At 40.6% G+C, this 11998-nt stretch overlaps 1 protein-coding gene across 1 annotated transcript; it reads left to right on the top strand.

Moving 5' to 3' along the window:
• Positions 1-211: 211 nt before the first annotated feature.
• Positions 212-3974, top strand: crip1 (cysteine-rich protein 1). Its single transcript, XM_085379242.1, has 5 exons — positions 212-379; positions 2849-2943; positions 3133-3190; positions 3548-3592; positions 3742-3974. The coding sequence occupies exons 1-4, from the start codon at positions 340-342 to the stop codon at positions 3586-3588; spliced, it is 234 nt and encodes a 77-aa protein (XP_085235368.1). The 5' UTR covers positions 212-339; the 3' UTR covers positions 3589-3592; positions 3742-3974.
• Positions 3975-11998: the final 8024 nt, after the last annotated feature.

The following is an 11998-nucleotide window of genomic DNA, read 5'->3' as shown; positions in this document are numbered from 1 at the left end:
CACAATCAGGGACAAAGCAAAACCGTGTTTTATAATAGTGCAAAAAGAAATGCACTTTATGTGTAGCAAGCTCATTCTTTAATTTCGGTTCCTCGTGTCATGTGCTCTGCACGTACACGTCTCTTCAACACAACGTGGTTGAGGCCTCTCCCACTGCAGGAAAAAAACACAGTCGAACTATTTCCTCTGCGCTATAAATGCAGCACGGAGCGCGGCAACATCTGCACTTTAGAGCAGGCGTGGTCAGTCAGAGCGAACAGGTGGGCCGGTGACAGCTGCAGGAAACTTTATCAAGACTTTGCTCTCTTCTCCAGACTATCACTCACAGCTGCAACAAAAATGCCGAAGTGCCCAAAGTGCGAGAAGGAAGTTTACTTCGGTAAGATCTGAGTTCTCTATTACAATTTTACTCGTGTACTAACACTGTGAGAAGCATCCGGGATTTTCTAGTTTTTAAAAACCGGTGGCTTTTTTGTACAAAGGACGAAACAGGAAACCAAGAGTCTGACAGACTGACTGAGACGCATGCCTTTCACTTGCATATTAGACGGGGGGGGGGGAATAGTAAACCTGTATATAATGCTTTCCTGGTGTATATTAATAACCTGCTAATGTTTAGAAAATAAGAAATAGTGCATGTTTTGTATTTTTGGAAGAGTTTAGCGTTAAAAAAGCAGTTAAATTGCTCAAAAATACGCAATTTACAGGAAGTCAAAGTATGCACGAAGTAGGATGAATTATTAGATTATTGCTTACACCTGTGATACATAATATTATCTATACTGAATACACTTAAGTTTTGACAATCACTAATAATAAATTAAGTGTAATCAGATAGTTACACAGATAAATAGCAGTTTTAACAGGTCACTGCACTCTGGAAGCTTTCTTGCTGTCAGACTACTTTAGAGTTTGAGGTCTTTGCTCCTGGTGGAAGTGGTTTGTCCTCCTTAATGAGGGGTGAGTTCCGTGAATAATGACTAGACCAAGGAAACAGGTTTCTCCTCTGCTTAAATACACCTCCGTCTATCTTGTGAGAATGCTCTCAAAGCAGGGACCAGTTACAGCATCCGGGTAGGAAAAAGGGGGGCTCGCTCAGGTTTATTTGTGTCTTAATCCATTTACCACATTGTCTCCTGCTCAGTAGCGCAACAGATAAATCTTCTCTTGGGGAAGATGTATAGAAGCTGAGGCCAATGCAAAATACAAAGACGAGTCTTTGGACTGTCAGTCAGATGGATGGTCCGTGTGACTTTCCATTCTCCCTGCTCATGGATAAACTCTTCCCTCTTGGCCAATACAAGCAAACCAATTTGTTTTGGTCAGAACAAGCTAGTCAGACATGGCTTGGTATTTTTCCTCTTTTTTTCCCCAGTGTAGGAAAAGAAAAAGTTTATATCCAGCCGAAGGAGAAGAAAGCTAGAACAAAGCTTTGCCTTCTTTGTGTGTGCTCACAATCTTCTCGTTGTCTTGAATTGTCTGCACAACCGTCTCACTCCTTTCCACATCAGTGTGCGATTGTCTTTATTGCACTTCACTCCCCTCGCATCTTCTTCGCAAGTTTAACATTGAGTCTTGTGTGTTTAATTTACCCACATATAACGGATATTTTTAATCAGCCAGAGCCTCGGCTAAGCAGCTAGTTATTTTTTTCTGGACAGAAATAAATGCGGGCTGTTATCTGCTTTCTCATCTAACTCGCTAAATAAGTGTACTTTTATAAACACGTGCAGAAAAAAGTTCTCATAACTCTAAGTGCTTAAAACTCCCTGTTTATTTCTCCTTTTTTAGCATAGCAGCCTGTCCTTGATAATTTGGGAAATTATTTGAAAGTAAAAGTGGGTGAGTCTCCCCTCCCATGGTACGTTTCTCCATTCAGATTTGCATGTTTGTGTATGCTGGACCTGCTCCAACGAGCTGCAGATTCAAAGCTGAGAGCGAACTTCGTTATTCTTCTGTCTGGCTCGCCTAATTTCACGTCATATTATGAGGTAAAATAAATACTGCAGCTGTCGCACAAAACAATGAGACTATCAGATTTATACGCGATCAAGGGAGCGTGAATGTGCATCATTATATTCTCCTACATCACTGTCAAGCCACTGTTTGCTCAGCGCATTGGTTTGTTATTTGAAGTTAAGCACGGTCATTGTTTCAGGGTCGGACTTTTTTGTCCACCGCATTCAGCTGAAAAATTTTCAATGAGTTGGCCTGAGAGAGAGGCTGACCCCACCCCGCATCCACCATCTGTTGCATAACCCCGTGCCACATCGGGCTATTCTTGGGAACTAAATAGGTCATTTCCTGACATTTTGACAGTTTCATTCTTTCGTGCATCCGCTGTCCTTTCTCACTTTTTAATTTTTAGAAAATCTGCAGAGGCTAATCTTGTCTTCAGTTACCCCTCTATGGCTCGGAGGTCTGCCTCGCTGAACCTGAGCAGTTTCTTGGCTGCAATTCGACCACATGTTAGCATGTGACTTGTCTTCTCCATACATGAAACATAGGTCTCTGCTGAGTACGGTTCCCTCCCACGTTTACAGTCCTTATGATGGATCTTTGTGCAGAACAGCCCTGACAATCTGATTAAAAACTGGCTATATCAGGGTTTATGAGGGACGCTTCTCAGGGACACTTCGGGCTTCGAGTACCACACCCAACTTTTAAACAGACACTGAATTAATATGTATACCTATTATTAATATACCCCATATGCGCCTCAGATTGTGACTGGCCCAGTAAGTTATCGTGGAAAGCTTCCGTGTCCTCTCCAGATGATACTATGTGTGTTTGTGGGGATAAGTTAGAGTCCGCTGTGATTACATTTGATTTTTTTTGTGCTTTGCAGCCGAGAAGGTGACATCACTGGGAAAGGACTGGCACAGGCCCTGCCTAAGATGTGAGAAGTGCAGCAAGACTCTTTCACCAGGCTCACACGCAGAGGTGAGATAGTCAAATCACATGAAAATATCCTGTAGTTTCACCTCCTGTGTGCACGGTTTTATCACATCTGCATAACGTTGAAGTGTTTTACTTTACTAAAACCACCTTCTAAATACACTCACAATGCAGACATGCACAGTAACAGCTTTACTGTTTCCAGATGGTTTGACACATGTTTGCCTCTTACAGCATGAAGGCAAGCCTTACTGTAACAAACCCTGCTACGCTGCTCTGTTCGGACCTAAAGGTAAGCGCATTCAGCTCGAATAATCCAGATTACACAATAACTGAACTCGCTCTGACCCCTCTCGAACAGCACAATCAAAAAACTATAAAAGACAGACGCAATCACCTTTGGTACTGAGACTCAGGAGCTGCGCCCTGATTGGGGATGATGTTTTGCATCTGTGTTGTGTAGACTAGAAATGGTCCTATCAGAGCACACTTATCAGCTGATCGCACATGCAGTAAAACATTTAAACGTCTCTTTAAACTCTCAAACCAAATGAAAGGATTTGCTCTGTCTTAGATTCCTGCAATGTTTAACAATTTAACCAATGTTTAATCACTTTTTTCTAAAAATCACTGTCTTTCTTCCTTCCAGGATTTGGACGCGGTGGAGCTGAGAGCCACACATATAAATAAATAGGTATTCACGTCCATCGTCCTTTCATTCATTTGCTTACATTTGCTCGTCTCCTATAGTTTCCATGCCATTTTCATACACAAAGATAGTAAGCAAATCCCTTCTTGTACTTTGCTCCTTCTGACGTGTGTTTTTCTTGGCGTCTCTGTCAGGTTCAGGGGCCCTGCAGTGAAAATGTTGCCTGGAAACTACATGGAAGAAGCCAGCATGCTCAGAAGTCACAATCAAAACCAGCAAACAAACCGTGCTCTCGTTCAGACACATTTTGTGTGCGTGTTCTTTTATTTTATGAATTTGAACTCTGTCGTCTGATTTTTGCATTCCCATTATATGTTATGAAGTGACTGTCCTCTGGTCTCATCTTTTTATTAGGGCGGTCAGTCTGATTAAATACTTTTTAAAATTTGTGTCGCTTCTTTTGCTAGTTTTTTGCTCATTGACTCTCTGCAAACTTTAATTGATCCTATGCATGGAGATCTAACTAGCTGTTGGAAAATAAGGAGAACATATTGGAATAAAAGCCAGTAACAGCCAGATACAATACACAGCAGTAGTTATTGCGCGATGATAAACTTTTGTTTGGATTAGATGATCTTCATCAGCAGGCGGAGCTCAATTGTGATGAGCTTGTGTATTTTTCTTCGCACTTCTCACTCTAAATGATATCATTTTAAAAATGTGTGACAGAAAACACAACACGTGTGGGAACTCGATGCCATGAAAGGTCTATTTCTGGACCCACAAAACTTGCTAATCCACAGGATGACACATTAAAGAGAGATTTATTATCAACATTGTCCCAACCTATGAAGTAAAGCCTTACCCACAGCTAAAAATAAATGCCCAGTGCAGATGCACTGATTACCAGGTCAAGCCAAGAAGAATAACCCATCAGCCTCCTGTTTTTGTTCCGTTTTATGATAATGGAAGATAATGTGAGTTATGACTTCATCCCAGCAGCATTAATGTTTCCATTTTAGTAGCTGACTTTTGAAAGGAATCGACACCTGAACCTTGACCAGGCCGCTGGTTAGATGGGCGGTTTGAGTCTTTGCAGCTCGCCGCAAATTTCCGCTTGGTTTCCAGAGTTTTGCCCTTGAAAAGCAGAGCAGCCACCATCGTCTCTCTCCCTCTGCCATCACAGCAGGACGGTTGCCGTGGCAACAGACACAAATAAGCCACAACAGATGAGCAGTGTGTCCGTCAGTCTGGCTGTCACCCTTTTTGTCTTAAACAAAGAGGCTCGCTGTCAGGGGAAAATCTCGAGCAAGGCCTCAGACACTCAGGCAGCTGATGAAGGCATGCAGAGGATGTTTGGCAATCAAGTCATTTATTTCTGCTTCTCCTCCAAACTGGCTGCGACATACGGTGTAAAAAAAAGCCTGTTCATACATGCTGAAGGTTCTGTCTAAGCACTTGTTATTTTCCGGTTAAACTGCATGATAATGCCGGTGAGACATTATCAGGGATTGATTGCAATCTAGTATGATATAAACATCTGTATTTCTATGAAGAAGACCAGCTGATAAATTCCCAGAAGTGCCACAATAAAATTTTTAGTTTTCAGAGTTGCCCCCTTCAGGGCATTAAAAGAAAATATGTTTTATGGAATTAGCTTTTCAAACCCAGAAGCTACAGTAGGCCGGTCTTTTATTTACGGTCTTGTACTGCACTTAGCAAGCTTGACCATGCTGACAAACTACAAGTTGAGACGATGTGTGACGATACAGACACCATTTAAAGAAAAAAGTTACATATTTTTGAATTTGATGGCAGCAGCATGTCTTGTAACAGTTGGTACAGAGCCATGTTTACCACTGTGTAGGATCTCCTCTTCTTTTAAAAACATGATGTAAACATTTGGGACCTGAGGAGTCCAGCTGCTGGACGTCTGGGAGAGGAATGTGTTCCTATATTTGTCTTGTCTAGGATTCTAGTTGCTCAACACTCCTGCGTCTTCTTTTGTCGCAATTTTTGTATCATGATGCAACAAATCTTTGCAACATTTAAAGACTACAGGGAGGTCGGTTTAGCACCTATCCCTCTACTATGAAGCCATGCTGTTGTAATAGATGATAAATGCAGTTTATCATTGTTGTGCTGAAATATGCAAAACCTTCCCTGAAAAAGATTTATCTGGATTCGAACATATGTTGCTCTAAAACCTGTGTATACCTTTTAGCACTGATGATGCCTTTCCAGATGTGCACAATTTGCTAGGCACCAATGCACCCTCATAACATGCATTACATCAGAGATGAAGAAGGCTGTTAAACAGGTGGACAATGATCTACAAAGAATTTCAAATGTCAATTCATCAGACCACAAAAAAATGGGTCTGTTTTTGGATCATGTTTATATTTGTCTTTCTCTCTTCATGATGGAGCTTTAACCTGCATTAGTGGACAGCAGAGTGAATTGTTTTCACAGACAGTGATTTCTGGAAGTGTTCCTGAGCCCATGCGGTGATTTCCATCACACTGTTATGGAATGCAGTGCCGCCTGAGGACTGGAAGCGTGCAGACATCCATTTTTCCCCACTACTGATTTGCAGCCCTGTACCTTGCGCACAGAGATTTCTCCAGACTCTCTCAATTTGTTGATGATATTATGCACCGTAGAGGATGAGACACTCAAAGTCTTCACAATTTTATGTTCAAGAACATGATTTTCCAGCCTTTTATTGATGGCACCCAACTTCTTTGAGACACGTAGCTGTCATCAACTTCAAAAGAAGCCAACATTTTTCTTAAAATATGGTTAATTTTTGCTGATTAAACATCTGATATGTTTTCTATGTTCTATTGTGAATAACATATGAGTTTATGAGATATGCAAATCGCAGGTAGCATTCTGTTTTTGATTACATTTTCCACCAAACTCGAATTAACAGATGTAAATTTGTTCTGAACTAGATGCCCGTATCAGTACCGGTTAAGAATTTCCCCCCAGTGCATCCGTTGTGCATACAGCAGTAAACATCCGCTATTACACAGTCAACATCCAGATCAAGGTCTTACACAAACAGATTGGCCAGTATTTCTAAAAGAAAATGGAACAGCTTTAAATCCATCAAAGATATCAATCAGTCAAGTAAAATAACATCTAGAAAAAAGGAAATCAGACATTATTAGAAACAATATTTAAACAAATCAATAAAAATATGAAGCACTTACAAGCCAGATATGCATCAGTAAAGTCCAATAATGATAATGAAGGTACAGTAGAAAAGAATTGATCAAAAGCTTAGGCAGAAACTTTTTATATTAATCAAGCAAATCTATTTAACACTTATGGATGTTTACAAATATAAAGCAGTGAAAAAGTGCTTAATTTCTGCATTGGAAAACTAAATGATCTGAATGGGGGGGAAAGAAAGTCAAAGCAGGTTCCCTGCTTTTGAATAACTTTATTTGGAAGTTACGAATAAGTAGGGTTACTTTTCTTTGAATTGGTATAGTGGGGTGCTGTGCATCTAAATGCCTCCTGTGATGATAATAATAGCTACCACTGTGGCTTCAAACATTTCCCTCTCAGCTTTCTGCACAGGAAATACCACATCTTTGTGGTTGTGATGCCCTCAGATGTCTGTGTGAAATCTGAAGCTTTAGTTAAGTTCATAGCTTCATGGTAAACAGCCTTTAGTGCCTGAAATGTGACCATAAGCATTGTCAAAAACAAAAGTACATGCATCAAACGCAGTCAGTGATGAGCACACTTATTCCTGGCTCCCAGCGGCACATACATGATTCATGTGGTTGAGGCCTAATTTATTAAAGTGCGAATAATTTTGCTGATCATAAAGAAAGCATAGTGCAGGCAGTACACATTCACTAATGCTGACTTACACAGCACTTAAGGTGAAGGGCTTCCAGGGTTTTTTTTTCCCGTCACGGTGGAAACCAGGGTAATTTGCCAACACAGACCCGCTGTGTCAGCATGAAAAAGAAAATTAGACCCATGAACCTTTTAAAGACTGGAAAATAATTGTCTCACAGCTGTAATAACTCATGCACACACAGACCTGGGAATGCCGCTAGAAAGATGGACTAATTCTTGGAAAAGATCCAGTTGTTGTGAACGGGATCCGCAGCAGTTGACAGCATGAAAAGGAAGGATAAATAAAACATGTAAATAAAAATAAAACACATAAGTGCCATTCTTATAGTTTAATTTAAATTATCACTAAACATGAACAGCACATAAAATTAATTACAAGCTCCACAGCAGGTTCTAACTTCTAAATGTTTATTAAAATCTTCTTGAAATTTTATTGACTTTGGCGACCCCTGGTGGCAGTGCAAAACGCTGCACGCTGACCTTGTCCCTGTTTAAAAAGCTGGAGGCGGTTTGAAGGTCATTTTTTTATGATTGGTGGAGCACAAAATCAGCAGGTGAGGTCATGGCAAGGATCTGTAGCATCCTATCATCCACCTGAAAAAGCAGGAACAGATGACTGACAGCAAAAAGTGTAGCAACACTTTAATTGTGGTTGAAATCAAAGTGCAGAGGCAACAACATTAAAACAAGACATGACCAGAGATGTTTGTGCTAGAAATATCTGGAAACCTTAAAAATCATGATTCTTGTCATATCTGTAATAAACTTCATGTCTTTCTTCGTAATGTGTTGTTGAACTATGTTATTCTGGAGTTTGGCTCGGTTGTCTGAGTGAAATGTAAATAAAAACGGAAAAGCAGTGTCTTGCAGATCTCACAAACCCAGCATATCAAATGTTTAAACTGAAAAAATGTTGAATTTTAAGAAACATATAAGGTCATTATGAAACTGATGGAACAGGGCCATGTTTACCACAGCGTAGCATCCCCCTCTTCCCAACAGTCTGCAAACATCTGGGAACTGAAGAGACCAGCTGCTGGACTTTGGGGAGAGAAATATTGTCCTATTTTTGTTTTGATATAAGATTCTAGCTGCTCAACAGTCCTGGGTGTTCTTTGTTGTATTTTTCAGTTTGTGATGCTGTGCCTGACAGGTCTGGACTGCAGGCAGTGCGGTTAAGCTTTCAGATTCTACTATGAAGCCATCCTGCTGCACAGGACAGTTTCCACTTTGCCTCAGTCCTTTTTAAATAAGATTTGGCCAAGAGAAGATGGCAGTGTTTCTGGGTCTTATTTACATATGGCTTCTTCTTTGCATGATAGAGCTTTTTTGGAATTTTGTACATTGGTTGACTAAATCCAGCCTCCGATTTCTAGAAGGGGGTTTAAAAAGGACAATGCGTGAGAGCACCGAGGGACAGGAGGGATATTTTACATCCTTCAGTTTAACAGTGAATCTGTATCAGATGTGTGAAGCTATGGAAGTCCTAATCTGGAGCGCACCAGTTTATACATTAGGCCTATGCCTCTGGCAGCACGCTAATATTCCTCCAACATTACATCAGTTTTTCCTACAGGACTGGTCTGCTAAGAAATTAGAAGGTGTGTTTGTGAAAATGTTCCTTACACCCGCACCGGCCTGTGAACACGTGGTAGAATGTCCAGCCTGCCATCAGCTGCTAAACCTGTTAGTGGGATTTTTTAAAAGACAAAAAATTAGAACAGGAAATCAACTGTATACTTTTCACTCACTTAAAAACTGACCCTCGCAGGTAATTAGTAATAACTGTTAGGAGTTTAAAAGAGTTGTTCACTTTTTCCCCTCCGTTAGAAAGAGGGATTTCTCTTGCTCTAATGGCAGTAATTCAGTCAAGGTTAGCAATTTTCAACAAAGCAATTTTCCTAATTGCTTCCAAGTTTAAATATGATACTGCAAAGATGGCTAAAAATGACTATTGTTTAAATCATAGGAGAAAAAACCATCCTGCAAAAGGAGCTCAAAGGAGCTAAGATAATTATCGAGCCCTTTAGGCCTCTGATTATTTAACCACAGCAATATGAGATTTGGAAATAACCTTTGATTGAACTGCTTACAACTAATCTCTGTGTAAACAGATGGAAAATACCACTTTCATATTTGTCCAGCTACAGCCAGCAGTCAGTTTGTATAGCTCAGCATAAAAACTGAGGCCTTCAACTTCAAACATGCACCACAACAGGAAGTCCCCTGCTTCAAACTCCATTTGGTGTATAAGTGAGGAAGCTAGCTTCATTTCCACAATGAAAAGGCTATTTCAACACTTTTAATGTATTGTTAATCTTCATTGTTTTTCACTTAAGTCTCTCTGTTTAAGCCCCGTGATAGACTCACAACCTGTCTATGCTAGCAGCTAAGATGCTAAATTTGATAAGTCTAAAAAATATATGGATTTTTTTTTTGAAAGGTGTTCCCATCATTTTCTTCCTCTACCTCATCTAGAAAAAAAATCTGCTGTTATTTAAAATGATTTAATTTAACTTCTTTGAGGTGTGTTGCAGTCGCAGTATTGCTTTGGACATAGCTAGGCTAGCAGTTTCCCCAGGTTTACAGTCTTCATGCTAAGCTATGCTAAACAGCTCCTGATTGTAATTTAACAAATTAGCGTATTTCCCAAAATATTGAGCCGCTGTTTTCAAAGATCAATTTTCAAGCTTCCCAAATCCTCTAAAAGTATTAAAAGGTTGACTAAATGTGGAGCAGACATTCTTGCATTTTTAATGGCTTTAGTAGTACGTAGTAGCAGCAGCAGTAGCAGCAGCAGTAGCAGCACGGTGGGGAGAGGCTGCACTACTTAAAAAGCCAAAAGACTTCTTGCCTTTTTTCTTTTTATCAGTTACCAGCATTTCAAGGAAGGTCAAGAAAAATTTGACCTTGAGTGAAATAAACAGCAAACTATTGTTTGTTATTAGCCTTATTAATGCCACCTAATTTTACTAATTTTTTTATGTGGTCACCTGCAAACACTCCAGTTGGACAGTATCACAATCCTCCACACTCCCATTATCATTTTTGAACTGGCTTTGGCAAAATAAAATCCGGTGTGGGGAGATTGTAAAATGAGTCTTGCACAAATCGGGTAAATCGGTGTCATCTCTATCCCCGGTGAGGATCCCAAAGCAGCCTGTTGGCTGTATATGTTAATTTAGAAGTTCAGTTTTCCTTTGAAAGACTGTGTAGCAGGAGAATAGCTGGAACAGCTATTGTGAGAAGAATCTGGTCCTTACTTCTGTTACTGATTATTGATGGCTTTCTCAGATACTCTCCCAGTCTTCATCTACACCTCTTTCACCCCTTGATCCCTTTCTTTCTACCCTTCCCCTCTTAATTTCTTTTTTCCATCCTGCCGCCTCTCCTATTTTTGTCTTCCCGCCTTCACCCTCCTCCTTCCCCTGGTACATTATTCCTCTCTTCCCTCTATCCGCCCTCTCATCTTGTTTACAGGGATTGGGCTGGAGTTGATTAGTGCTGCTGGATGTATCTGTTACCGCTGCAGTGCTCTGTCTCAGCAGATGTGTATAAATAGACCCTCTGGCGTTGTAATTGCTAATAAGGATCCATTGTGTGTATGTGTGTGCAGAAACGATGAACCGCTGCCATGAACGCTTGTATGGGAGCCAGCTCCCCAAAAACCACACAGAGAGGGGATAAGTCGGCCTCTCCAAGCCCACGAGAAAGCCTCTGCTCTGAGGTAGTTAATGAGACGGGAAGGCCTCCGAGCCTGGGCTTGGATGTTTGGGAAAATAATAAAAAATCTTGTTTTTTTCCATGTGTTTAAGCCAAATGAACGAGTTTAGCAAGCATTCCTCTCTGTTAATATGGCTTCAGGTAGTTTCAGTAACAAGGGCCTCCTTATAAGAATGAAATTCAACTGTATTTTAGTCTGTTTCACACTCTTTGCACCCTCCCCTCCCTCTGTTTAGGAACGACTTGAGAAAATAAACCATTTGCAACTGTGGTGAAACAATGCCATTAATCATTTACAACAATAAACGGGGATTGGAATAAAAGGCCACGGATGTGGTTCTGTGAGGCTGCACTAATCAGCATCCTATCACCATGTCCAGCATCTTAATTTAGCACATTAGTATGCAAACCTTTGCTAATTACGCCTGAATGCAACAATATGCACAGCTGCTTGTGAGGTGGTCAGGCGTTCCCCTCCCGCACCAACTTGGGGCGTCGCAGAGCAGCCTTCAAACATTTCTGTGACTCTGTGCAACCAACAGTTCACACCCACCTCATTCCATAATTATTAGCCATCTGTACAGCGGTGAGATGGAAGCCAGGGTTTGAATGCAGTTTATTTTGTCACTTTTTTGTGCTTAGTGAGTGCAACCAGATGAGAAATGTCTGAAAACACGCTCCAGTGTTCTAATAAGTGGTTATTAACTCTGGAGGAAGGCTCCTCAGAAAGCTATAAGGTACAATAAAATAAGAGCTGGTGGAAATATATTTTGCAAAACCTTTGAGATGATTGCACAGAGAGATAGCTGAGGGGTATATAAATGTCTGCCACAAAATCAGCTTCAG

The sequence above is a fragment of the Diplotaxodon limnothrissa genome, linkage group LG19 (genome assembly GCF_057381915.1).
Source record: "Diplotaxodon limnothrissa isolate DT_005_m linkage group LG19, D_limnothrissa_male_GT1.1, whole genome shotgun sequence".
NCBI classification, from domain to species: domain Eukaryota; kingdom Metazoa; phylum Chordata; class Actinopteri; order Cichliformes; family Cichlidae; genus Diplotaxodon; species Diplotaxodon limnothrissa.
Note: the sequence above shows the minus strand (reverse complement) of the source record. Positions and strands in the feature narration are given on the sequence as shown.

Coding starts and splice junctions, on each gene's coding strand:
- crip1 (XM_085379242.1), top strand. CDS start 340: ATGCCGAAGTGCCCAAAGTGCGAGAAGGAAGTTTACTTCG. Junction 380..2,848: donor CGAGAAGGAAGTTTACTTCG/GTAAGATCTGAG, acceptor TGTGCTTTGCAG/CCGAGAAGGTGACATCACTG. Junction 2,944..3,132: donor CACCAGGCTCACACGCAGAG/GTGAGATAGTCA, acceptor TGCCTCTTACAG/CATGAAGGCAAGCCTTACTG.